This window comes from Neofelis nebulosa, chromosome 2 (assembly GCF_028018385.1).
Source record: "Neofelis nebulosa isolate mNeoNeb1 chromosome 2, mNeoNeb1.pri, whole genome shotgun sequence".
NCBI classification, from domain to species: Eukaryota; Metazoa; Chordata; class Mammalia; order Carnivora; family Felidae; genus Neofelis; species Neofelis nebulosa.
Genome location: NC_080783.1, coordinates 116,080,156 through 116,107,289, shown reverse-complemented (window position 1 = coordinate 116,107,289; position 27,134 = coordinate 116,080,156). Strand labels below are relative to the sequence as shown.

The 27,134-nt window shown below is 51.3% G+C and overlaps 1 protein-coding gene and 1 long non-coding RNA gene across 6 annotated transcripts; one reads left to right on the top strand and one right to left on the bottom strand.

The window, feature by feature from the left end:
• Positions 1–171: 171 nt before the first annotated feature.
• On the bottom strand, positions 172–26,468 carry PI4KB (phosphatidylinositol 4-kinase beta). 5 transcript variants are annotated; one of them, XM_058715778.1, is made up of 13 exons: positions 25,960–26,468; positions 17,157–18,093; positions 12,597–12,641; positions 9,974–10,201; positions 8,725–8,952; positions 6,986–7,095; positions 6,332–6,436; positions 5,993–6,116; positions 5,056–5,321; positions 2,367–2,499; positions 1,993–2,113; positions 1,259–1,321; positions 172–950 (listed from the first exon to the last, which is right to left on the bottom strand). In XM_058715778.1, the coding sequence occupies exons 2-13, from the start codon at positions 18,063–18,065 to the stop codon at positions 769–771; spliced, it is 2,514 nt and encodes an 837-aa protein (XP_058571761.1). In that variant the 5' UTR covers positions 18,066–18,093; positions 25,960–26,468; the 3' UTR covers positions 172–768. The 5 variants fall into 5 exon arrangements, with proteins under 5 accessions (XP_058571761.1, XP_058571764.1, XP_058571765.1 ...); XM_058715781.1 differs by lacking the exon at positions 1,259–1,321; XM_058715782.1 differs by lacking the exon at positions 6,332–6,436.
• On the top strand, positions 26,461–27,134 carry LOC131503961 (uncharacterized). The gene is made up of 2 exons (XR_009257709.1): positions 26,461–26,618; positions 26,851–27,134. It is a non-coding gene; the product is annotated as an uncharacterized LOC131503961 (long non-coding RNA).

The following is a 27,134-nucleotide window of genomic DNA, read 5'->3' as shown; positions in this document are numbered from 1 at the left end:
AGGGACAAGGAGGCACTGATTGAGCCAAGGCAGGGAAGGAGCAGTCCTCTTTCACCTGGCTCTGTGTGGTGCCTTCTGCATCAGGGACACTGAGGCATCTGCTCAACACTTCCTCACCTATCCCCCCCAGCCCCAACCCCTGAAAAAAACACAACCCAGTAATGACACAGATGGCTAACTAAGGACTTTATTTCAAACAAAAATTAAAATAAAAAGTTGAGAGTTCTTTCCCTGGATGTGGGGGAGGGATCAGGCCAAGGAATCCCCTGTGGCTAGACTGATCCCCTCACCCACAGGAGGGGTCCCAGTCCTTCCCGCCCTTGACCCCGGGACTGGGAACCACCAAGCGTGCAGGACCCTACGTCAGAGCCAGCCGCTAGGATGGGACAGAGGCAGGCAGCAGCACAGCCAAAGGCCAACCACAGGAGTCCTAAGTACCAAGAACCTACTGTCCCCACCCTCCCCCCTTCCTGGGGCCCAGAACACAGCAAGGATGGCCTAAGGGAAGAACCTTGTGGACCCTGGTGAGGAGCAGAAAGGCCCCAGTGTCCCTCCCATCTGTCGCCTCTCCTCCAGAGGGGGAGGGCATCAAGTCCTGCAGTTTGTCGGGAGGGGTGGTCCTGGCAGGTCTGGGCCCTGCCACCGCTGGCACTCCCACTCCCAGCAAGCTCTACAGTTACCACATGATCCTCTGTATTTCTTGCCTTCCTGTTCCCATGGGCGGGCAGGGCTTCCTCCCGGGAGGGTCCCCCACCCCTGCTGGCCGGTTCACATGATGCCATTGGTGAGGTACTGGAAGCCGTCGTAGAGCTTGGTGGTGATGGACCGCATACTGCCGTCCACCATCTGCTCCACCAGCAGCTGAAGCTGCTCCTCGGTCATGCTCATGTGGAAGCGCTCTTTCAGGTTGCGGATGGTGCTGGAGCCGTGGAAGCAAGGCAGCTGAGAGCCTGGGGGAGTGGCGAGGGCGCGGGTCATGGGCTGTCTGCCGAGGCCCTCCCCTCCCACTTCAGCGCCTTCCCTGGCTGCGGAGGGACACAGTTCTGCCTGGGAAGGGGAGTTCCGTCTTGAGCCCATCTGCACCCCACACTCCTCAGGCCCTCCAGGTGCTGCATGAGGGCAGAAGGGGAGAGGACCAGCACCATCTCGCCAAGAGCGGGACCCAGAGGGAAGGCTGGGGAGAGGGTCTGGGGAACGGGCCCTGAGCTGGGCACTTATCTGGTCGCAGGCCAATGCCTATGCTACGTCTGACACTCACAGATGATCTGGGCCACCGTCATCACGGGGCCAGACGGGGACGCTCCTGAGCAACGGCGACAACCTGTGGGGTGGGGGCAGGGGCGGGGAGGAGGAGGACACTGGCAGCTTAGCCCAGTGTGCACTGCAGCCTTGAGAAGGGAGATGGAGACAGGGCCCAGAAGAGCTGGGAGAGGAGGGATCTGGGACAGGAGGGCGAGGTAGCCAGGAGATGGCTCTGTGGGAGCAGATCAAGAAGAGAGCCAAGAGAATACTTCCAGCTCAGCAGGAGAGGGCAGTGTTGGGACAGGGAAGGGGCCTAGGGACAGGGCAGTGTGTGGTCAAGGGCCAGCAGGGGGGAAAGTGGTGACCAGAAACACCTGGGGTGGCAAAGAGAAGAGCCAGAGACATGGAAGGAAACAAGCTAAGGCAGACAAGGGACAGGAGACAGGGAGGGACGCTGTTCTTTCCCTGAGTGTGCCTAGAGGGTGGTTTCTGTGGCCTGTGCACCACCCCCCACGTACCCTCCCCCCACCTCCCCTCCAGCTCTATCAGGAATCAGGAGGAATGTCCCAAAGGAAGAATGGCACTAGATCATGGGAGCTGGAAACCCTCTGGGAATCCCCACCCCCCCCAGTCTTGAGGTGGAATCCACTTTTTGGAAGTTCCATGCTCCAGGGCCCCAATATGAGTGGGAACCCTGAAGCACTATGGGCACTGCCATGTCCCCAAACATATGGCCTCTTCCCAGCCCACCTTGCTGCATGATCTCGACGATCTGTACCACTTTGTCCATGTGCTTTCGAGCAGCAATCAGCCCCTGCAGCATCAGCATCTTGTAGTAGTTGAACATGTCGCCATCCAGGCCCCCCATCACCTGTGAAGGGACACTTGTGTGTGCACAGGGCTCAGTGTCCTGTAAGCCAGCCAGGACCCCCTCTGTTGGGGCAGACACGGCAAACTCCATGACTTCCCCGCTCTCTTATCAGGCAGGAAGCCTCCCAGGACATCCAGCCTCACCCTGACTTGCTGCCATTTCTGTTGTTTGTCCCTAATTTGGGGGGAGCCCATAGCTCCCTCTCCCAAGACAGAGAAAGGACATAGTGAGGCACCTCTCCTTCCTGACTCACGTCCACAAACTCTGTGGTCAGCTTAAAGGCTGACGTCTCAAAGCCCAGGTTTCGGGGTGAGCTGGACAGGATGAAGCCAAAGTCGATGTGGATGATGTGGCCTTCTGCATCCAAAAGGATGTTTCCATTGTGTCTGAGGAGGGGGCAGAGGAGAGAAAGAGGCAGTAGTAAGTCTGACTGAGGCGGGAGCCTCAAGCTGCAACACACTGGCCACGTGATACCAGGCAGGGGCACCTCCTGCCACGTTTGTTGCTGCTTAGAACTCTGGGCCCAACCTCCTAGGACCTAAAGCTAACAGCGGAAAGGGAAATCAGAAAAGTAAACTGCTATCAAAGGCCGTGGAATCTGAAATTGTATTATGATTATTTTTGAAATTGCATTAACAACTGAAAACAGTTTAAGAATATCCCCATTTTCCAAAATTCATGCTTCTGGCACCCAAACTGATCCCAAATAGAGCACCTGGAGGCAAGGAAAGGTCTCTAGCTCCAGCCAGCTGTCTCAGAGGCCAAGCCCTCTGCTCAGTGGGAGGCCTCCAGTCAGAACATACTTTACCTGTATTTTCATGGTAATTCCTGTCAGCCCCTCGCAGAGCAGAGCCCCACTATAAGAGCACAGGCCGAGCGGAGTGTACGTGTAAAACAGCGTGGGGCTCTGAGCAGGAGATTCTAACTACGTGGTAAGATCACTAACGTTAAAAGAAAAAAAATCTCCGGAGACAATTATTACAGGCTAGCTGCAGGAAGAAGAGTTAGAGGGAGAGAAATCCCAGGTCTCCGTGATCCCCCCAAAATGGCCAGCAGAAGGAGGAACAGTTAGCATGCCAAGCATGTGAGCCCGGTCCATTCAGCCTAACCCTCTTTCTCAGTGTCAACAGAGGCTTTGGCAGGCTAAGAGCTCCTGGTCTGAAGACCCCTTCTCTAGGTCTGGTGTGACTGGCTAAAAGAGGGGAGAGAGGGGGAGCCAGCCCCACCTCAGTCCTTCCTCCTTGGGGAAAGCATTATAAATTTAGCAATACAGGCAGTCTTGGGAGCGAGAAGGGTTTTAGATGTCCTAGTCCAACCTTTCATTGTACAGGTGAGGAAACAGAGGCCCCAAGAGAAGGGACTTTCATGCCCACGGCCCCATGGCTATGGAGGGGCGGCTTCTCTCAAATGCTGGAATCCGCTCTGCTGCAAGGTGGTCCAGGGCTCTCCGCAGCAGTTAAGGAGATCTTACACCTGATTCTACCTGATTCACTGTCACCAGTTCTCTCCAGTGGCTGATCCATTCACAGATTGATGACATCTGCTCTTTATTTTACAAGGCTTATCAGCTGCCTGACCCCTCACCCTCTTTAAAGGATGATCCCTACTCTTCCAAACACACTAGTTTCCTACAGGAAAGTTCAAAGGCCTGACTAGCACCTGCCCGCCTGCCACCCACTTACTCAATCCGGGGCTCAGCTCCAGGCTCTCTGGGCCTTGGGTTCAAAATCCTACTTCTTCAGGGATAGTCTAAAGCTTGCAACCAAAATCCTTACAAATAATCACATTTCCTGTCGGCCTGTGCATGCAGAGCCTCTGCTGGGTTCCTTTGTAGGGCTGGCTGGGTAGAATAGGCAGAGGTCCTAAAAGCTCCTGGACCCTCATTTCCCTTGGGGGAAGGGCCTGCCTCACAAGGTTTTTGTTGGCTTTTAATACGAGAATGCCAGGCCATGACAGGTACTTAACGGATGTGAGATTTCTGTTAAACATCCCGTTAGTCAGATCTTCGCACACTGCCATGTTACCGGGAGCCCTAGGAGTTCAGGCCACTGCATACCTGTCTTTCCAGGAGGCTGCCCTCTATCCAGTGAGAGGTGCAACTCACAGGAACATTCAGGATGCTGACCTTGAGTCACTCACTGTCCGGAGACAGACTCTCCAAGACAGACTTTCTCAGGGGTAACTATCTCTGTACAACACGTTGTTCACCTATATGTGAAGTCGGACCTCACAAAGTTCAATGTGATATTGAAAGAAATGACCACTCTGGGGGAAACAACAGACACTTAAAAGCTTTGGAAGTCATGTGTTGGAACAAGAAAGGGAGTATGGGGCTGGGAGGTACAACTTTGTGTCCACCATGTCCCTCACATGCATCTTGTCTCCTGCTCTTGGTCACCGCCACCACCACCCTCAGGCCGGGCCTCAGTACCTCTTGGCTTTGTTGCTGAAGACCCGGATGAGTCCAGCCTCACCCTCAGCGCTACAGGGGCGGTCACCGAACAGTCACCGAACACAGACTGGACCCTGTCACTCCTGTACCTGTAGACTGAGGCTCCTGGGCCTCACAAGGGAGGCCCTCCGACCTGGCCTCGGCTTACCTGCGGTGCCTTCTGCTCCCTCTGCCAGGCAGTGTGGCCCCGGCTTTCAGCACACTGGGCTGGTCCCTCTCCTGGAGGGTCCCTGCCCCACAGCACCCTCTAGCCTCGTCCTCCTCATCCTTCAAGATACTGCCTGCTCAATCCCTTGCTCCTCCCCTAGGTCCTTCAGGTCTCTGCCTCTGTATCCTAGTACTTGTCAGCCTGCCTCCCTGCTGAACCCGCGCGCAAACACGTCGCTGCTTCAACTGTGCTGTTTGTTCCACTTTGACATCTAGGCAACGGGAGGCGGGAAGAGTGAGAACACACATGAAGGGCCAAGGTTAGGATGAGGAGTTCACCCACCTGTCCTTCACTTGTAGCAGGTAGCAGACCAAGCAGTAGCCAGCACAACTTTGCACAAAATTGCGCTGGGCACTGAGGAATGCCTCAGTGGTATAACTGCCGTGCTCCTGCAGGAAGTAATCGAGCAAGGAGAGCTGTGACTGCTTCTTCACCTGGTGAATGGACACAGCGTTGACCACTGGTTCAATCATGCCGCTGTCAGCCGAAATCACAAGGATCTTGTATGGCTTGATCCACAGGGGCACTCGCTCCTGTTCCCAAATGGACTGTGAGGAGACACAGAAGCATGCGACTATCATCTTTCCAAACTGGGGGAGGAGGTTAAAATCCCCCTCTGACCTCAACCTTGGAAAGTCCCCATGGTTTTGGATTCTGGATCATCAAGTGAGTAAAAAACCCACTGATCCCACTGAGGACCAGGGAGGTTTGAAAAAAGTCCAGGGCCCGACAATACACAGGGAGGTATGTGAGAAAAGCATCGGATAGATAGAAAGCCCCAAAAAGGCAAAGAAAGGATTTAGGTGCAGAAAAGCCCTCCCTAGAAAATGACAATATTTTCAGAAAGAACTGTATGAAATAGGCGAAGCTGCTTGCAGGCAACCAATTCAAAGGTTCAGGGGATCGACAGCACACTGCAAGCCACCTGCCACAGGCCAGTTCGGAGACTAAAGGACAAACCCAGCCCCCAAAGTTCAGGGATCACAGCAGACATGGGCCACAAAAAGGCCGCGAGGGGTCATTGTGGAGCTGTTCCCATGGTTGTACTTCCTGGGGAAGTGCACTGGGGAAGGAGCACCAGCTCAAGTTGTGTCTGCATCCAAGTTAGCCCCGGGCAGAAAGTTGGGCCCCAGCAAGCGCCCTGCGGGACAACCTGCACGCTCACCTCAGCTGGCTGTTCACCTTTGTCCCCCCATCCCCCCCCCCCGCCCCCTCTTACCTGCAATTGCTTCAACACCTGGAAGGCCAGGAGCTCCTGCCGAAGGTCATCCCCACACTTGACAATGACTGACAGGAGCCGCCAATTGGGGAGGTGGCCATAGGGGGAGCCTTCTCTGATCCGCCTGTGAAGAAAGAGGCAAAAGCAAAGGGTGATGCTAGGAGAGGACAGACATTGCTTCTGCCCGAAGTCCAGATCAAACTCCCCACAAGGCAAGGACTCAAAAGCCTGGGAGCCTGACAATTTGGGAGAGGCTGATGGACAAGACAGGGGGTGCGGTGAGTCCCGGGTCGCCTGCAAGCTCTGGGAGGGCCTAGAGACCACTCCCACCTGACTCACCTTACTTTCTCCTGCCAGGGCTCTTTGAGAGCAACTGCAGAAGGGTCTTCTGGGTCTCGTCTGAAGGCTGTGGGGGTGTGAGCCAGCTGCTCCGAGAGCCGCCGTCTAGCAGGAAGAAACTATATCATTTGCTTGGAGGAGACACCCCAGAGCCTCATGTCCCTGTCAATGCCGGAATTTCCTGTACTCTTTCCTTGACTCTGGGCACACAGAGCTAGAAACCTGGCTGAGAGTGTTGCTAACCTGGTGGTTTGTAATCATGTTGCAATGCAGGTTACCAGGCCCCATTCCTCCACCAAGACTCTGAGTCAGATCAGGTGTGGCTCTGGCATCTGTGCTTCCAGCAAGCTCTCCTCCCCTCTCCCTTGATTCTGACACGTGTAGTCCTCAGACTGGGTCCGAGAAACGCTGTTCTAATTCCGTCCTCTGGTGCTTTCATCCCTTTGGAGTCCTCTTAAAATGTAATGTCGTTCTGCGGTAGCCCAGTAATTTCTCAACCTGCAACTTCACTGCCTCAAGTTTTGTGGTCTCAGGACAAGGATAGAGTAAGGAAAGAGAAGAGGGAAAGACAGGCTGACATACAGGAAGGGGACAGAGACAGGCAGTGCCTGAGAGGGAGGAGGAACAAGGGGCAGGGTGGTGGCCTGGCCATACCGGATGTCCCCTGCTGCTATAAACACAGGCTCCTTGCTCTCCTGGCTGGTGATGCTGTCCACAGAGAACTGGGAGATGTTGTCACAGCTGTTGGTGTGCACTTCAGGGAGCTGAGAGAGGAGGGGACCACAAGTCAGAAGTGCCAAGCACAGGCCTCGCTTCTGTCATCTACTCCTCCAGCCACTCTGCCTGCTTGCTGCCTCTGTGTCACAATCACCCCACCACCTTATGGATGCTGTTCCAGAAAGACTGCCCTGGTTCCATGCCATCCTCACCACCTGGACCCCAAACGCCTAGGCACTCACACAGGCCTTACAGCAGTGTTTCTCCAGGCGTGGACTCTACCTGCATCAGAATTGCCTGGAACGCTGCTAAAACACAGATTCCTATTTCCTGCCATCAGTCTGAAGTAGAATTACTGGGAATGGGATCTGGAAGTCTGAACTTTTAACAAGTTCTCAGAAGACCCCAAGTGTGCTCAAGTTTGCACAGCCCCGCCACAACGGCCACAGAAAGCTGGACTTCAGGCCTTCTACTAGGTGTTGTCCACAGCTTTGGCCTCATTCTCCCTTAGGAGAGAACAGAGCCTCTCCCGACTAGTCGCCTCTGACTATTTCTTCAGTCTCAGCCATTCAGTCTTATTTCCCCATCTCTCTCAAATACAAATTATTCTACCAGACCCCAGGGTCCACAGCAAGGCCTTTCCCTTCTCCTTCCTTCGCAGTGGATCCCTTCTCCTCAACTCCACTCGGCACTTACTGCACACTGTCCTGTTGTATATCCTAAACAAAAATTTTCCCCTTAGATGTCTGTGTCCAGTCTCCCTAATTGGACTGTAAGCTCAAGGACAGAGAGTCTGTCTTCACAAAATGAAATGTGGTTGTGTCACAGTCCTCCATAAAATGTGGCTCTGGCTCTGCACGAGAGTCCAAGTTTCTTTCCATGGCTGATAGGATCCTTCCTACAACCGGGCCCATGCCAACCTCTCCAGCCTCCTTCTGCACCACTTCTCACCCACACCGCACATCACAGTCACACACAATGTCCTTCAGTTCCTCAACCGGGCCGAGCTCTCTTGTCCTCCGCCTTTGCACATTTGCTACTCCCTCTGCCAGGAGTGCTCTGTCCAGTAAATTCCTACCCATCTTCAGGCGCATTGACCTATTACTTCCTTAGGAAATCATCTGAGGTGTGCCCAGGCCCAAGTCTGTAGTAAGTCCTACCTCTACCCTCAGGTGCTCCCGTTAACGCCCTGCCCTCTGCAGCACAACTGGGGTCTCGCCGGACTATAGCTACCTGCTGACTGGTCTTGTCGTCTGTCTTTTCAGGTCATAACTCCTTGCAGGGGCCATTTGCACAGCACTCAAGGTTGGCACAAAGAAGGCCCATAAATATTTCTTGAATGAATGAATGTATGACTTATCATTCTCTGTTTCCATAAGACAGCTTTATATAGCAAATGTTCAATAAATACTCTAAGTTTCCCTCACTCCCTGGGGCTTAGGAATTCATCCTTATATTTAACCTAAATTCCTTCAGCAGGAAAACGAGCTCCACCTGAATATTCCAGACTAGCTCTGTCCAGAGCCTTTCCCCTCATCCCCGTTACTACCTAGCTCATTCGTATGGGCACTTGCCTCAGCCTGCCTCTCAGGGTGTGTGGTCCTGTCTCAAATATAACGAAAGCTCCTGGAGAACGGGCGCTGGGCCCCAGTACCACCTCCTGGGAGCTCCCTCACCTCCACCTGCAGCTCGCCGATGTCATCCACCGACCAGGCCTCGTCATCGTTGTCATAGTTGGGCACGGTGCTGAAGCTGCCTGCCCGCTGCTCATGGGTGATACCGCATTCGGGCAGGTTCTCCACGGACCGTGTGCTCCGAATTCGGTTCTCGGGTATCCGGGCGGGGACGTTGGTGGTGTCAAAGTTTTCACATTCGAGGACTTCCACATAGATCAGGTAGGGAGCCTGGCAGGGTTGGGTGCAGTGGGTGTGAGACCAGTATTTGCCACTTAGCTCCACCATCGTCTCCCAAATCTCCCCTCTGCTAACACTGTCCTTCTAGCTGCCCACTCCTAGCTCCAACCCTTGCCTGTCAGTCCCTTGACACTGTGAACACAACATTCAGGGCAGGAACTTGTCCTGCAAACATGCATTTCAAGAATTTGTGTGAGAGCATGCACAGGTTTTAGTTTTTGGTTTTTTTTAATGTTTTAGCTGAGGGGCGCCTGCTGGCTCAGTTGGAAGAGCATGTGACTCTTAGATCTTAGGGTTACGGGTTTGAGCTCCATGTTGGGTGTAGAGATTACTTCAAAATAAAATCTTTAAAAATAAATAAATGAATGAATGAATGAATGAATGAATGTTTCAGCTGAGCTCCCACATGTACAGATGATGCACTTAGGCAAAACTATTGATTATCACCATCAAAGAGGCCTGGAAGCCTCTGGGGGCTTGTCCTAAAGATAAACAAAGAGACTAGGGAAAAGCTGGGTGCTGTTCCAAGCAGGGTTCTAATCCTCAATACTTCTTCTGAAGAAGCCGAACCTTAGTACTCATTCCAATCAGCACACAAGTTCAGCTAATTCTCTCCAACGTGTGTCTGGCATCCTTCTCTCTCCTCCCTGCCCACTCTGATGAGAGAAGGTCTTAGAAACAAGAGATTTCTCTACTCCCACTGTCACTGTGCCTGGAAAGCCTAAGAGTTAAAGATGGGCTGGAAGGAGGTTGGAGAGCAACTCTCCTGACCATGGGAAGAGGAGGACTAGAAAAATTAGGCCTCTCTGGGACCAGAAAAAAGGCCCAAGAAGGGGGACAAGATGGCCCCAGGATCACAACAGCACTGAGGTAAAGTCAAGATTGACAGGCGCACATGAACCGTGAAGGAGTCCAGGATGTTGGTGCAGCATACCTGGGCATATACACAAACCTGGACAACCATGGGAGAAGAGTCAAATGTAGGGCTGGGTTTGGGCCAGAGTCCACCTACCTTGTCCTTGGAGTTGAGGACAACAGCCTGGGTGTGGGGCACTCGGACCACGTGGTGGTCAAAGCCAGCAGTGGGCAGCCAGACTCGGGCAGGGAGCTTATGGTTGAGCAGGGAGAGCTCTGAGATCAGCCGCTGTGTTTTCTGCTCTTTGGTGGGGAGCGTGGCCAGCCGCTTGCCAATTGCCATCAGGGACTTGATAAATTCTCGCTCAGGAGCCAGTCTGACGGGCTACGGGGGGGTGAAGTAAAAGACAGTGAAGAGACCATAGAAAAAAGTGGGCCACCCACTCAGTCACTCCTGGCCATGCAGGCCAGGGATCCGAATGTCTGAACCCTAGGGAAGGAGCTACCTTTCAGCACTGGTAGCAGATCCCACCACTCCACCCCAGACAACCTGAGCTGGGAGTATGTAGAAAAGCCAGCCCACTCCTCCACAGGCTGATTCTTGGGTGGGAGGGGGGCATGAATGTGGGTCACTGGGAGGCACCCCTCTTCTCTTGGCCCTGAGCTCCTTAGGAACTGTCCCAAGGCTTCAAGATGGGTGGAGCGGACGGAGAGAAGAGCTGATTACACCTGACATGCTTCACTCGGCTCAAGGTTCTTGGACTGAGTCTCTGCTGCAGGGCTCTGCCAGAGCCCACATGGCTGGGGAGGGGAGCTCTGAGTCACTATGTCCCCTTGCAAAGAAGGAGGACTTATGCCATTCAAATGACTTCTGTTACCTTCCATGGCATCCCTCTGGTCCACCCCACGGTCTCTTACAAGGGGTCATTGCACATGCAGGGGATGAGGAGGGGATGGGAGTAGACTTTGCATTAATGAAGGAACAATCTATGGGGACAGAAAAAGGAGATGGAGGGAGGGAGGTGCGGGGAGGTGGGTGGAGAAAGCAATAGCTCCTTTCAGCCCTTGCCAAGGGCCCTGAAGTCCTGTCTCTTTCAGTGGTTCTTCCTTAGGTCCTCTTCCCCCTTCTCAGGGACTAGCGTCCCCTTATTAGCTCCCTGCTGTGGCCTGGCTCCGCAGGCTGGGTACTTCGTCATTCTCAGAAAGGGCAAAGTCTGTCTGGGGAGGGAGGTGGGAGTAGGAGGAAAGATGGACACAAAGAAGGGCTCTTTTCCCAGTCCAAGTCCTTCTATCATAAAGGCACTTTATCAAGGTAGCCAACCAGCAGCTCCATCCCAGCTCCCCTCAGCTATGTAAGAACAGTATCTCCTCTTCTGGTAGAAACAGTATTTCACTCACCAGGCCTTTTTCTCCCTCTCTGTGGGTCCTGTTTAGTTTCCTGAGAATTGAGAATTTCTACCCTCACTCCCTTACACTGCAAAGAAGAGCTTCTTTTGAAAGCTGGGCAGTACCAGGCCCAACTCCGCATGTGCAAAAGGCCAGGGTTTAAAGGAACAGCTCATCTCTCAGCCTCTGCCCCACAGGGGTGCTGGCTTAGGGCTCCACACAATAATGAAACAGGGTATCAGAATCAATCAGGGTTGCTCTGGGAAACAGGGTTGAAAAGAGATAAAGACAGGAAGATTGCAGAACTGGGCTTCTGTGGCCCCTGGAAATATCACAGGGGCCTCATGGAGAAAGCAAAAGAAAGGATGAGGAAATTTGGAGACTCACTCCTTCATTCATCCTGATCCCCTAATCCATCCACTCAGGTGGCAAATGGTCACTGTTCCAAGGACCCTCCACCCCAACCAATTCAGAGTCATCTTAGATTAGAAAAGGCAGAATTCCTTCCCATCCTCCAATCAGCATTTGGGTCGGGGGCCCCTACATTCCTTGAGTATGTTGGAGATGTGACCCCAGGCCTCGAAAGAGGCTCTGCCACATGGGAGGAGATAGGAATCATGATTGAAAGGAAATCAGCACAGAACGGAGAAAATTGACTGGGTAGATAAATCAAAAAGAAAATGTAAAAAAAATCATCCAAACTCCCAGAGGGTCCAGCATTTCCTCTCACGTCTCTGCCCAGCAACAAGGTCCAAGACCCTGTGGGATCAGAGGGTCACGGGGTTAGTCCAGAGGGAACAAGAAAGGAGAATGCAGATTAAGGAACCTCCTGGCAGTGAGCTGGGAAAGGGAAGAACTCAGACCTGGAAGAAAGGTGGTTGAAGCTAAAAAAGAAAACCAGCTGTGGGGAGGTAAAACTTTCCTTCAGGCCAAATCCTGTTTGCTTTTGAAGTCTGCTCCCCCAGCACAGGGGCTAGCATTTAGAAGGGCTGAATAAATATTTGATGGTCTGATGGCAGAAGCCATAGGGAAAGGGTTCTGGGTGGGGGAAACAGGATCCTGGGGGTTTCTGCCAAACAGTTCTTGGCGTGAATCCAGGGGTAAATTCTACCTCTCTCCCAGCTGTTTTCTCTAGAGACCCAGGAACAGGGGCTGAGTCACGCTGCATCCCAGGTGCATCTGGGAGAAGGCCCCACCTGGACTCAGGGTACTAGAGGCAAAGGACGGGGGATTCCTCCAGGCTGGGGAGGCCGGGTGGGAGGGGCGGTTCTCCCAGGAAAAAAAGGCACCTTTTAACTCCAGCCTTGGCCTGGGGACTCAGAAGACCTGGGGACGGAGAGGAAATGCGGCCACAGGGGGAGCCTGCCACCCAGTCCCAGCCTGGCCCCACTTACGGAACTGAATGAATTATCAATACTCTCGGTGCTGGAGGAGAGCTCCTGGGAAAGGGCCAGAGGGCAAAGGGAGGAGGAGGGGCAGGGAGGGAGGGGAGAGAGACAAAGGCAAAGAATTTAGCTCCAACCTGGATCATAACAGCTTCTCTTGTGATCTCTACCTTGCTGCTTTAACGGGAGAAAGTCAACCCAGAAACACCACTTGCCCCAATTCTTGACACTTGTGGGAGACACTGGAAGGCTGCTGGCTCAGACCTTCGTAAAAGAAGGGTTGAAGAGACAGAGGGCCTGTGCTTTTCACTTTCTGCCCTTCTCTCCTTGCCTGAACCCAGCTCTCCCTCTAACATCTGGGTGCCTCAGGGCGGTAACTGCCCTGGCAAGCTGTCTGCTTTCTCTTCGTCCACTCATGTGCTCCCACCCAGAGTCTTCTCTGTGGAAACCACCACAAAGGGACTGAATGTAACAAGCTGTGTAGCCCCCATACTGGAAAGCCCGCATTCCTCCAGCTTCTTGGAAACAGCAGGGAGGAAGGAGAAAAGCTAAATTTTCAGTGTCAAGGGTGTCTCCTCTCCAATCAGCCTCATTATCACCCTGGGAAGACCAGTCCCAACACTGAAGCAGGTGACAAGGGACACTTCAGAGCCAGGAGCATGACACCTCGGGGCTAGATGCTGCTGGGCATAAAGGAGGGGATGACTCTATCTACCAAACCTCCGCAGGCTTCCTATCAGGTTATTTCATGCCCCACTCAATAAATTACAATTCTTGGACCCAAGTTGGGGAGCTGGCCCTAGCTGCATCCACCTGAGAAAGCTGAGCAGCTGGGTAGCAGCCATCCAGGTCCCAGGTGAGGGGATTTGTCTAAATCTCACCCTGTGTCTTACTGGTGTCTAGAGCAAATCAGGGGAAAGGGCTAGTGGTCAAACTCTCCTCCAGCGGCTCTGTTGCAGCTCATGCACAGACCCATCCTGAGTTCTGTCTGCCAAGGTCTCCCAGGGCAGGGACAAAGGGGCAATACCTGTGCACCAACCTGCAGGAGGGCAGGGGCCTGGCCTTAGGAGACAAAGCCCTGGGAGGTCCCGGGGCAGGAGGGCAGTGGTCACTGAGCTTCTACTTTGCAATCAGGATGTCAAGCATCTACTTAATTCCATTCCATGGTTTACATTCTCTTCTAGCTGGAGGTCCTACAGGCAGATCATTCCTTGAAGGATCTGGGGAGAAGGGCACTTTGAGGGAGAAGGCAAGCCAAACACTCTGCCAAGGCAACAACTCCTCTGCTTTGGGTAGGTAGGCAGAGGTGGGAGGGAGAGCTGAGGCAGTGAGGAGGATGCCAGAGTCTGTTCTGACTTAGTGGCTCAATTTCTACCTATGAGCTGGCTGGGGAAGAAACAGCAGGCAGGATATTGGCTCCGTTAGCAACGTTCCAGCTGAGTCTTCCACAGACGGGCCCTGTCTGACTCATTAACAGCCCTGGGGGAAGGGAGGTATATCTGTCCTACTCTGTAGGCTTGAGTCACTCATACTGAGTCAGCTCCAGGACAAAAGCTGAGGCCAAGAAGCTGACATCACACCGCATCAGGATGGAAGGCCCACCGGGGTTTCCAGTGTGACACGTGGCAGATTTCTCTGTACAAAGGTTGCAGTCCTGAAAAGACAAAGCTCATCTACTAGGATTGTCATTGTGTGGGGACGGGGTGTGGAGTGGGGGTGGTACCTAAATCATCTCTGCTCCTACTCTAGGTCAGAATGTCCAGCATTTTGGTTACAAACGGGAAGGAAAACCACCTGAGCAGAGTCCTCTGGTTAGGCTGACAAAAACTGCTTTGAAGCGGTGGGTCCTAGGGGCTGAAATGGTGAGGGGTGGGAGAAATCCGCGCTAGAGCCCTTGGCTGCTGTGGTCCAGAGTGGAAAAGATCCATCATTAGAGGAAAACAGAACCCTGTGTGACATCTGGGGAGGGGACGACTGTGCAGGGAGACTCCGGGCAGGGGGACAGCTAGACCGGCAGCCCCAGGGCCGCCTCTTCTGCAGCCTCACTTTACTCTCCAGAGCTTCTCTTTAGATAATTTCGTGCTTTGTTTAGTAAGCTGGTGACTTCCTTCTTATATGCAGGAGACAGTTTTTCAAGAGAGTCACGACCTCCACCAAAAAACTGTTAGAACCAATGAATTCAGTGAAGTTTCAGGAAACAAAATCAGGAGTCCCACACTAAATGGTCTCTCGGATAATGGGGTCTCAACATTCCAAGTTCCTGGAGGGACAGGCCGTACTTTATCCTCCAGCCCCCACTGCCTCTGGCACTGGACACTCTGCACACTGTACGACCTCATTTGTTGAGTGAATGAATGTTGCATAACAGGGGAGGAGGAGGAGGAGGCAAACCCATTCCCTTGGTATTGGACCTTGACAGATGTATCCTCAAATTGACAAAGGGGTTTGGAGAGACCTCTGTGCCAGACGCCAGTGTTTGGACCTGTAGAGACATTCATGTTTATTCTCTCACTCCTGCTCTCACGTTTCCTAAGAACGCACAGTGGGTTCAGGTATCTCATTCTGCCAGCATCAGATAACCCAGGAATGCCTAGGGATGGGGTATCTCCTTCCTTTCCTGGATCTAGTGACCCAAGATAAGGTGCCAGGTTGGAAAGAATGGCAGCCAGAGAAGCCATCCCAGAGGATTTAACAGAATACCTAGGTCTCAGAGTCATTCATGATTGCATCTTGGGAAGGAGTTAGAACCAAGGAAGAGGGATCAAGGACCAGCACAGAGTAGCCCTGAGGCCTCAGCTTTTCTGATCCTAAGATGAGGACCATCAAATGCACACAGAAAAAAGCCATGCCTGACAGGAGGCACCAAGGGGCTCACTTCCAGCTGCTCACACACACACTGCTATGGGCCTGAGCCCAAGAGGAGGAGCTCCCAAACCCTTCATGACCGTAGTCCCACCAGATCTAAATGATTCTTCTTGTTCTGTAACAACCTCCCTTCATGATTCTGAACTTCCCTGCCAAGCTCAACCAGAAAAGGAAATGGTCCATTTTGGTTCTGAGAACAGTTGACCTCTTCTGCCTGTGCACGGAACTGTGGAAACCTAGATGGCTAAGGCCTATGCCATTCTTCCCCAGGTGGACTCTGACAGCTGAGGGCCTAGGAAAACAGATGCTGAGAAGTAAGCAAGATGGCCTGGCTGAATGATGGAGGAGTATCAGCTGTGAATTGAGGCCCGGCTGAGCAGCCCTGGGCAAATCACCTCGCCTCTCTAAACCTGTCTCCCCAATGGTAAAATAATCCCCATCTCTTAGGACTTTGTGAGGATGAAACGTAAAGTACCTGGCATGATGCTTGGCACATAATAGATGCTCAATAAATGTTAGCTCTGTTAGCTTCACGATTATTAAACTATCATAACAAAATCCCAAAATTCCAGAAAGCAGGCTCTGTAGTCTCTGTCCCTCCTGCTTTCTCCCTTCCTTAGTCACTCTGATTCAAAGAAGCTGAAAGAAGTCTCATTGTATCAAAACCGTGGGTGGGTTATGTGCCCCACAGGGGCACATGCCAGCACCATGGCTATATGCATTTTCCAACAAGTGCAAATTCCTTGTTCTTTTCTCCCTTCTTTCGTAGGCTGGGCTGGCAGCCAGGATGAGAGCCGGGATGGTGGTGAGTCAGAAGGGGGTACTGGGGCACCATTGTCTGGCTGGGACACCAAGTCACTGACACTTGGTTGTCCCCTGGCAACTTCCCAAGCTATCTGTCCAGACATGGGATGGCAGTTGGGCATAACCTACTGATGTGCTTATCTCCTCCCTGCTCTGGGTCCTAAACTGGACACCCCCAGCTGCTCATGCAGCCTTCTCCTCTTTCCAGCCTTCAAGTCTCTGACAAGCCTCTGGGCATGCCCAAGATTTACTCCACACCAAGACTGCTTCCCTCCCCCTTTGTGCTTCTCCCAAATGCAAAGTGAAAGATCCCAGCAAGACATCCCTTCTCTGGAGGAAAGGCAGGCACAAGGGCATTCTGCAGATACCTCAGTGACAGGGAATAAACCTTACTCTTAAGTCGACAAAAAGCAGGATCACTGGGAGTGGGGCAGAGGGATTATGAGGAGGAGGGACCAGGAGAATGAAGCTAAGGCTGTATTTAACAGGCCTTCCCTCCAGCACACACACCATCCCTTTTCCTCCCCCATGGCTGCTGCTCTGAGAGGCTCTGGTAGATACCCCAGGTCTCAAGTCAGGGTGGGAGGGGTCTCTGCCACAGTTCTCAGTAAACAGTTAATGGAAAGGCAGGGAAGTTGAGTAAAAACACCCGGGCAGAGTCAGGAGTGTCAGTCTTGCTGTTAGCTATATGACCCGAGGGAGGTCACTTTATCTCTCTGGGTCTCTGAGTTCTTCCTTTGTAAAATGAGGCAGTTGGAATACATGAATCCTAAGGTCTTTTTCCACTCTGACATCCCATGCTTTTATCAGTGAAATGAAACAGAGGGAAGGAGAAAAAAGGACAGAGGAACTATATGTCTCCATGCCACCTTGCCCCACTGCCCCTTCCAGGCATTTTACCTCATCCTCATTCTCCACTTTGGGGTTGCTGGCTGTTCGTTTCAGGTTGCTGCTGAGGCTTATGCTGGCAGTGGCATCGGATTTAGAGCGCTGGTGAGTCCTTTTAGAGGGAGACAGCCCCATGTCAGGTGCTGGGCTCAGAGAGGGCAGCTCCCTCTTCCGGTGAGCTGGCTTCAGCTCATCTGAGAGGATCAGCTTCCGGAGCTTGGTCCCACGGGAGTGTCGCTGAGTGGAAATGTGCATGTCTGAAGAGTAGGCCCCGAGCAGCAGGGCGCACTGGAGGGAAAAGTTAATGCTTTGGCGGCAACGGTGGACGATGTAGGGCTTGATGGCATCACCCACATCCTCATCCATGTGGATGTACATGTTAAGCAACTGGGGCAGATAGAAATCCACATCCTCATTGCGAAAGCAGAATAGCCGGTTGCCAATGTAGGCTTGTACTCCAGGCTCCTTGGAGTTGTACAGGTAGGAAATGGCCATGGAGATGTCGAACAGTTTGGACTCAAACAGCCTCAGGAGCCAGGACTGTCTGGCTGAGTTGTTCTGCCGCCGCTTCCTTGCTCCCTTGGCTGTGCCTGAGGCCACAGTGGCCCCCATTTCATCTTCTTCCTCCCTTATCTGGGAAGGTGGATCATCCAGGCAACGGATCGCACTGTCCAAAATATCTCCATTGACCAGCTCCAGCGGGGTGCCTGTGCTAGAGACAGCCACGCCTCCACGCAAAAGCTTGACTTGCTCCAGCACCTCCTGGCAGGCCTTCTGAGCCACCTCGCGGTCAATCACCGATAGTTCCCCAACCCCCTCCGTGATGACGCCTAGCAAGGAGCCCCCGTTATTCCCTGGTGGGCCAGCAGTGGGCTCAGAAATTGGCTTCAGAGGGGCAGGTTCCACCACCATGTCTCCCATGGCCACAGCCAGACTTCGAGCTTCCAAGCTGGAGGAGGAAGGAGAGAGAAAGGAACAGAAAGGGAGACACATACACACCAGTTAGTGGTGGCATCCTCGGGTCTTCCTTTGCCCACCATGAAACCTTCCCAGGCCCCTCCTCTTTTTGTCTTCCTGGACTTCTTCAAAATCAGACGACAAGCCATCTCCCATGGAGCCTCCCCTGCCTACCTCTATGGCTGATCACATTACTCTTCCTTCCTTCTGCACTTAGCTACTCGGCTTAGCCTCTGTTCCTACCTTGTATTTGCAAAATGTTGCTTTACATGTTATGTTTGTATAGGTGTATACATTCTGCAGATAGACTGGGAAGCAATTCTCGTCTTACTCCCTTGTCTCTAACTCTTCAAATGTTTTCCTATCTTTGTGCTCTTCCTGGGTCTTCCCTGACATGCCTGCCCATAACCTTTTTCTTTTCTTCTTTAATCTGTTATTTCCTTACTCATATAACACTCTATACACAGGTCCTAAGCATCTCACCTTTATTTAGTATCAAAGTCTTCATATATTTTTCTAATCACAGATACTTTACCTTCTCTTTAGACTCAAAGTTCCCAAGGAATAGGGCCAGCAAATAACATCCAGGCTTCACTTAGAAGAAAACAGCTCTAAAACAACCATCAGCAACTCTGCAGAAGTGTGTCATTTCTCTGCTTGTCTGACTTCATGACACCATTCTCTCTTTCTCTAGTGCTGTGGTAGCTGAAGTAAAGTGGAAAGACTCCTGAACTTGGAGTCAAATAGGCTGGGATGGGATTCAAGATCCTGGCTCTGCCATTATGAAATGTGTAATCTTATGCAAACCATCTATTTTCTGAGTTTCAGTTTCCTCAACTGGAAAATGGGAAAAACATCTATTTCTCATTGTTACTGTGTGGAATAACTTCATGTGTGTAGAAGGAGCTAGCACAGTCCCTGGCACACATTAGCAGTCAATAAATATTAGGTGACTCCCAATCACCTAACAGGCTAGTAAACAGTGTACACGCATGCAAGTGTGTGTGCGCGCACGCATATACTGTTTGTAAGGAAAGTGAACTTGAGTTACACTCGTCTGAGAATCCTCCAAAACATTTATGACAGCTCTCTCCTACCCCGACACTACTTTCCCCATTATCACACACACACTTCAAGAACTGGAAGGGCTGAGAGAAAAAAAGAACTTGGGCCAGAGCTCATGGGTCTATAACATGCAAACTACAGGGAGGAACAGGAATCACATCACCAAGAAGCTCTCTCTGGAGTGACAAAATCCACTGCTCTCCTAGAACGGTTGGTTCTTCAGAGCCTCACTGAATCCACATCAGAAGAGTTAGTGCAGAACTGAAGGAAATTTCAAAACGGGGACTGGGAGAGGCACATTGTTAACGTCAGCTCAACCCAGCTCCAGAATCTGACTGTAGTAAGCAATGGGCTCAGAGGCCTCTTCATGAAAACACAGAATGAATCTAAGATAAACTCAAGAGCATGAGCAAGAGGAAGGCAGAATCTACTGTAGAGCTGGAATGCAGGTAATTTCCAACTATTAGTGACATCACCTTGGATGCTTGTGAATCTGGGGACATAGGACTTTGGGTAGGTGAAAAAAGGCTCAAGATACAAATTCTCTGATCACACTGAGAAGCCCCATTTTCCACTGCCACCCTCCCAGGGCCTCTTCTTGAACCTCTAAAACGTTAAAAGTCAAAGCTATTCTGCTCTGCCAATACTATTATAGTCCAGCTCCCTGCCTCCCAGCAGTCCCCACTGAAGTCTTGCTGGAAGACAGATGAGGAACTCTTCTGTTCTCAGAGATCACCAAAAAAGGCTTCTTCAGTTTATCTTTCTCCCAACTCTGTCAAACAAGAAGTTCCCATCCCTGAATTTAATTTCTCCGATGCAGCTTGAGCTCGGAATCAGTAAAAATTTGGCAACTTGTTCATTATCTCTCCTAAAATTGGGCAGCACCCTCTGAGCAGCAGAACCAGCATGGCTGTCTAGGTGGATCTGTCCCTACTCGCAGCTTTAGGTGACACAGGAGTAATAAGGAAGTTTCATCTCCCCTTGCCACACCTTTGCAGGGCTCTCTGCAGCAGAGGGTCATTCTAACTCAACTGAGACCACTACCTTTTAGGTCTGCTGAAAAACTCACATGACAGCTTCAACTGTTTTATGCAACTAACTTTGTTTCCTCAATCTGTCTATGAGTGGTACATCTTTCCCCTTCCCTCTATTCCAGAGACTTCCAAGTCACCAAAAGCTCCTAAAATCCACTTTTCAAAACTTCTGAGAGATGTGAAGTTCAGACAATCTCCCACATTTAGCACCACAGACCTCACCAGGATCTGCAGCAGATGCCTGCCCACATTGATCACAATTGGGATTGTTACTGGCACCAGCAAGGGAGGTAAGCCTGCCATTATTTTTTTGTAATCCCAGGGCTCAGCCAGGAATCCCACATCACAGTACTCAGGGGACTCCTCACTGAACAGATCCCCCATCTAGCAGTCTTTATTCCCTAGGGAACCAGACAGTGTCATGAGGTGCAGGAAAACTGGATTCTTCTCCTATGTAGGAGGCTCTGCCACTAGAAACTACCAAACTGGAGGTGGACCTCCCTTGGCCTCTTTGAGCCTCAGGGATTGCTTGCATGTGAAGCAAGTCATGGGGGGAAGGAGGTGTTGAGTTGCCAATTTAGACAATAAGAAACAGGAAAAGGATTTTCTAAAACCTAAATCTTGATATGGTCTTCAACATCAATTCATTCCTTTTCAAAAGCAAAGACAATATAGCTTTGGTAAGTAACCATTCTAAAGAAAGGGAAAGGACTAGAAAGCTAAAGAAGAAACGAAGAAACAGGTCCTGTATTCATCACCCTTCCCCTTGTAAGAGAATTAGAAAAAAGAGGGGTGCCTGGGTGATTCAGTCTGTTGAGCATCTGACTTGATTTCAGCTCAGGTCATGATCTCAGGGTCATGGGATCGAGCGCTGACTCAGACTCCATGCTGAGAATGGAGCCTCTTAAGATTCTCTCTCCCTCTTCCCCTCTCACTTGCATGCTCTCTCTCTCTCTCAGAAGAGAGAGAGAGAGAATAAGCAAAAAGAGAAGAAAATCCAAATCTTTAGTATCAAATGGCTCTTATGCTCTCAAAGATGTTCAAACAACTGAGCCCCACATTTCACACTGGGAGTCTAAACTGTCCTTCCAATTAGATAAAGGGGACTGAAAATGCCTCCCCTGCCGCAGTCTAGCAGCTGGCTTCTAGGCACTGCGATGGGAGTGGGGGGTATTAAAAACTGACTGGGCTCCAGAGCTTACTGTCTGGGCAATGTAGGGAATCCTCATCTGAGCATCAGGCGGCTGTTCAGGGCAAAGCGCAGCAGGGGCAGACAGAGAGGCTATACATGCATGTGTTCTATGTGACCTAGGATTTAAGTAAATGTCTGCAAATCCTCTAGGGGGAGGGGATGTTTAACCTGGTTTCCCACTTCTCCTCAAAAGATTCCAAGCAACAACCTTCCACCCCTCTACTGGTCTCCATTAAAGGCCTTCCTGGATTGGCCTCTGCTAGGATAGGAGGTAAAAAGCCCCAAATCAATCCTCTCACCCAGTTAACCACCATTCCCTTCTTGGGGGAATAGATAAATATGGATTGGTTCAAACCAAACCTCATGTTTTTACACGTTCCTGTATTTTCATAGAATAGTCTTAAGAGAACATCTGAATTTCCAAGCAGGTTGGCAAGCTCAATTTCCCTCCCTTTGAGATGGATCATGTGAGTTAGAAAAAAAGGTAGTGAAGCCACTATCTTAATCCTACAAGGTGAGTAGCTGAAAGGGACTGTTACAGGGGCGCCTCGGGGGCTCAGTCGTTAAGCGTCCAACTTCAGCTCAGGTCATGATCTTGTGGTTCATGGGCTTGAACCCCGTGTCGGGCTCTGTGCTAACAGCTCAGAGCCTGAAGCCTGCTTCGTATTGTGTCCCCCCCACCTCTGTCCCTCCCCTGCCCGTACTGTCTCTCTCTCAAAAATAAATAAAACATTAAAAAAATAGAGACCCTTACAAGTTCATGGAAAAGAAAGGGAGGGTCACATATGTTATTTATAGTTACACAGGCTTCTAATAAATAAAAGTGACAATTATATAAACGAGAAGTGTAAATCCTCTAAAGTTCAATCCTCTTTTGTTACGATTAATAAATCAAGAAATAGAGGCACAAGCATTTTATCCAATGCTACAGTGCTAACCTTCAGAAACAAATTGTGATAATGGAAGACATTAAAGGAATAGGAGTAGGGATGAATGGAAAGGAACTGTTGATCTCATCATAAAAGTGCCACTGGATTTGTTACCCAGTATATGTTTGCCTTTGATAATAATTTTTCAAACATTTATTTATTTACATATTTATTTAAATGTTTATTTATTTAGAGAGGGAGCTCGTGAGTGTGGGGGGAGGGGTAAGGAGAAAGAATCCCAAGCAGGCTCCACACTGTTAGTGCAGGGCTTGATCCCACAAACCATGAGATCATGAGCTGAGCCAAAATTAAGAGTCTGACGCTTAACCAACTGAGCCACTCAGGCACCCCTAAGATTTTATATTTTTAAGTAATCTCTATACCCAACGCGGGGCTTGAACTTACAAGCACGAGATCAAGAGTTGTGTGTTCCTGGGGCGCCTGGGTGGCGCAGTCGGTTAAGCCTCCGACTTCAGCCAGGTCACGATCTCGCGGTCCGTGAGTTCGAGCCCCGCGTCAGGCTCTGGGCTGATGCTCGGAGCCTGGAGCCTGTTTCCGATTCTGTGTCTCCCTCTCTCTCTGCCCCTCCCCCGTTCATGCTTTGTCTCTCTCTGTCCCAAAAATAAATAAAAAACGTTGAAAAAAAAAAAATTTAAAAAAAAAAGAGTTGTGTGTTCCACCAGCTGAGCCAGCCAGGCGCCCCGCCTTTTTTTTTTTTTTTTTTTTTTTTTCAACGTTTTTAATTTATTTTTGGGACAGAGAGAGACAGAGCATGAACGGGGGAGGGGCAGAGAGAGAGGGAGACACAGAATCGGAAACAGGCTCCAGGCTCCGAGCCATCAGCCCAAAGCCTGACGCGGGGCTCAAACTCACGGACCGCGAGATCGTGACCTGGCTGAAGTCGGACGCTTAAACGACTGCGCCACCCAGGCGCCCCCAGGCGCCCCACCTTTGATAGTAATTTTTAAAAAGAGGTTGCTCTTCCAAAGAGACTCCACATCACCCTAGGCTGCCTGTTGTGCTGTTGAGAAGTTTCTTCTTATATCTTAAAGTCTAACTCAAACCTTCCTTTAAGAAGGTCTCTGCTCATCCTTCCCCCTTGACCTCAATGGATAAGGTAGAGACTGAGTACTATTTTTCCCCTGTAGAAACTCAGGGCTGAACAGTCAAGCAGGCTCAGGCCCTAGCAGGAACCAGGTAAGTGCTTCCCCAAGGCCCCAGTGGGGAGTTGTTATCAGGGAAGAGGGCATTCTCAAGCTACCAGCAGGAGGGTAGGGAGGGCAGTGGTCGCAGGGTAGTTAAGTCAATATTGAATCAGGCTGAGAAGTCTCTGTGCAGGGCCATGGGAGCTGGTGTAGGCAGATTCCAGCCAGACAGCCCAAGCCAGCTCTGGGAGCCCCTGCTGAAAGAGACAGATGGCAAAGAAAGTAACCTGTGCACTCACCTCTCTCTGAACTGTTACTCCCTGTTGCAAGCCCCAAATGTGCTTGGACGAGGCCCTGTCTTGTCTCCTGCTAATTGCTGAAAGGTTCCACCCAAACTTCTTCCCCAAATCAAAGAATTTCAATCTGCTGCTCTGGATGGCGTTTGGCAAACATGTTCTCATGCGGCATGGACCCAGCTCTGAGAATGAAGCAGGGAAGCTAGAGGAAACAGGATTTCTCTTTGGGGGTATTTGAAAAGAGTGAAAGTCCTCCTAAAAGGGAAGATGAGGAGGCTGTGCTCTGGCTCAGGAGCAAGGAGGGAGACCAGGAAGAAGGAGGAAGAGGAAGCATGATTACTTTCAGACAGCCTAGAGTCGGAAGATGAATGGAACTTCACCAGCCCTCTTCACTGTCATAGGCCGGGAGACATGGACACAGGGAGCACGTTTCCAAGTTCTTCTCCAGCCATCTCCCTCCAAGGGCTTTCCCACAAACATACTTTCCACCCATAAAATCTGGATTACGGACCAAGTCCAGGAAGAACAGCAGAGGTGGTCAGTAATTTCATGCAGTGGGGCAAAAAAGCAAGGCAAACAGAGGAGGCAGGCCTGGAGCTTGTCTTTCAAATGGACTTATCACCACAGCTGGCAACTAGAAAGACCCAACAGAGAGACCACAATGAAGGAAAAGTCTCAGGTCAGCTAAGCCACTACTAATAAGTGCCTTTTGTCTGAGAAACCCATAATGTTCTGTAAACAAATAAACCAAGTCTAATTTTCCCCTAACCCACATCCTACAAATAACCTATTACACACCAATGCCCACAGAGTGGGCCATTCTCCCCAAAAGGTCACTCTAGAGGTCAAGTGAGGAAGTCATATGCTGAACCCAGGAATCCTGATTCCGAATGTACAACCTTTTTCTAATGTCTCATGTTCCTTTTCCCAGTTACCCCCCAGCCCCACCCCAGGCCTAAGCTCTTATGGAATCAACCAAAACTATTCCAGTAAGCCACAGACAGTAAACTGACTCCTGGATCTGGACAGGGATGGGAAGACACTCTACTCTGTGATGCCTTAAAGACAAGCCTAAAATTAAGTAATCCAAAACAAAATTTCTCACAACCTCATTCAGTCTCCATGCGGGCCTGTTCATCCCTCCTAGTGGCTGATCCTGAGTAGTCAACAAAGTGTAATCTGATAGGGACTTCTTCAAAACTTGCTCCATCCTTCAGAAACACCCTCTGTCCAGAAAAGCCTGAGTGAGACAGCTGAGGCTCCCCCTCCTCCCAACACATTTTATCTCAGTTCAAGGTTTAGCTGATCCTGAAATAAGTGGTATGTAAAGATGAAGAATGTGACAGAGAGCACATGAAGACCACATGGAAAACAAAATCAAGTGTCACAAGGATCAGCAAAATCCTTGAAATTCGAGGGAGAAGGTGTCAAAGTTGGAAATCCCGAATGGGAAGGGGTCAGATCTTTTCTCTTCTATAGGAACAAACCTCCAGAGGTTGGGGGGTTTGAGGAGGGATGAAAGGGAAGCTAAAGAAAGTTACAGGGCTCATAAAGCACTCTAGAGAAGAAGGGTAAGAATTAAGGTCAAAGTACAATGCAAATGGTACTTTGGGAATGCCGATGAGGGCCTGAGATTCCTTAAGGAGAGAGGAAGAGACAATTCTTGGAAGCCAGGAGCTGGGTGGGTGGCAGTGAGGTAATGGAATCAGAAACAGAGGAAGAGGGCCACGGGGAAGTGGAACCCAGTGCTGGGGCTGTACGAAGACATCGGAGAAGAGGGGCAAAATAGGAAAGGGGATGAAGGCGGAGGCTGTGGGAAAGGTTTGGGGCGGGAACACAGATGATGAGGAAGGGCAAACAAGGGTGGGCATTACAAGAGGTGTCCTGATGTGGAAAGGGTTCATGACTTAATAGAAAATAACTCGGGACAGAGGCAACAGGAACGGGGGTGGGGGGTGGGTCCCCGGGGCAGAGGGAGGAGCTAAACAGAAGAGGAAGCCAAAAAAGCATAGGAGGACCCTAGGCTTGAGGGAAAAGAGTGGAGAAGACACTCGGGGTGCAGCTGCCACCAGGACGTCAGTTTTGTAGTTGAACCCAGGTGTGGGGGCGGGGAGAGGCTGTGCGGGACAGGGTGGGAGAGGGCCCCCCACCCCCACTCACAAGGGCCAGGGGGACTCACGGGGTAGGAGTCGCTTACCTCCGGGAGAACCCCGCGGAGGGGGTGCGGGCGGTCGGGGTCGGGCTGCCGACACCGCCGCCTCAGCAGCAGCGGCCGCTCCCGGGTTCCATTGGCCGCCTGCGCTTCCCTGACAGCGGCGGCGGCGGCTGAGCCAGGCCCCGGCTTCGGGGCTGCCCTCGGCGCCGCCTGAGGGGGCCTTCGCGCTGCCTCAAGTTCGACCGAGCCGCACAGCCTCCCTCCCTCCCTCCACAAAAGCAAGACCAAAAATAACAAACAGATAATAAATAAAATCCCAGCAGGGCTCGAGTCTTCTTGTGAGTCCCAGCAGCTCTTCGTGGGATGTGCCTTCCTGCTTCTTCGACGCTCAGGACCCTACCAATCCCATAGCAATCTAAGGAGTCGGCTGAGCTGCCTGAAACATGCCTGTTCAGAAATAGAAAAGGGGGCGGGGAAGAGGCCTTTGAAAGCAGGAGAGGGAGAAGACGAAGGGAGGAGCCTACGGGTGGGAGGAGGGGTCAATCTTCCGAAGGCTAGGAGGTAGCGTATGCCAGGCTGGGTAACCGAAAAGGTCGTAAAAGTTACTGGATAAGGGACGGCGCTCCCGGCCTAGAGGAGAGAAGAGCAGGCCAGCAGGCGGGTGCGGCCGCCCTGTTAGAAAGGAAGTACAGACATACCGGGTATTTCCATAAGTACCTGAGCATGCAAATTATATGTAAATAAGTCCTTTTGCGTTAGCCACCGAGTTACCGTAATTGCTCTCAGTGGCTTTTCCCCCTCCCCTGTTCCACATGACTCTTAGTAAATCAGACCGTGGGATACACGCAGGGGACCCAGCCGGGAGAGGAGAAAGAGAAAGGGCGGGAGGGGAAGATAGTCACCCTCAACACCCTTTTCCAATTCATCTTTAAGGAAGCTTCCAAGACTACGCCCCTTGTCGCTTCGGAAATGGCGCGGTCCAACCGCGTCAATCTTTTCGCCGTTACGGCGCGACTCGAGGCCGCGATTCTGCCTCCGAGGTCACCACCTGCCTGGGTCACCACCTGCCTGGGTCCCTTTGCCTTCCAGCCTCCGGACGTTGATCTCTCCAGGGAGGGGCTGGACGGGGCTAAATTGGGAGAGGTGAGTGATCATAACCCCTCTTTCCAAACCAAACCATATGCGGCTAAACAAATAAAAACGCGCCCTGCAATGGA

What these genes read in the sequence shown, in the direction of transcription:
- PI4KB (XM_058715778.1), bottom strand. Translation starts at nt 18,065, where the DNA reads ATGGGAGACATGGTGGTGGAACCTGCCCCTCTGAAGCCAATTTCTGAG. An exon ending in CCCTGGCAGGAGAAAGTAAG is followed by an intron (nt 6,117 to 6,331) that starts GTGAGTCAGGTG and finishes CTTTCTTCACAG; the next exon opens with GCGGATCAGAGAAGGCTCCC. An exon ending in GACGGTGGCCCAGATCATCT is followed by an intron (nt 951 to 1,258) that starts GTGAGTGTCAGA and finishes CCACTCCCCCAG; the next exon opens with GCTCTCAGCTGCCTTGCTTC.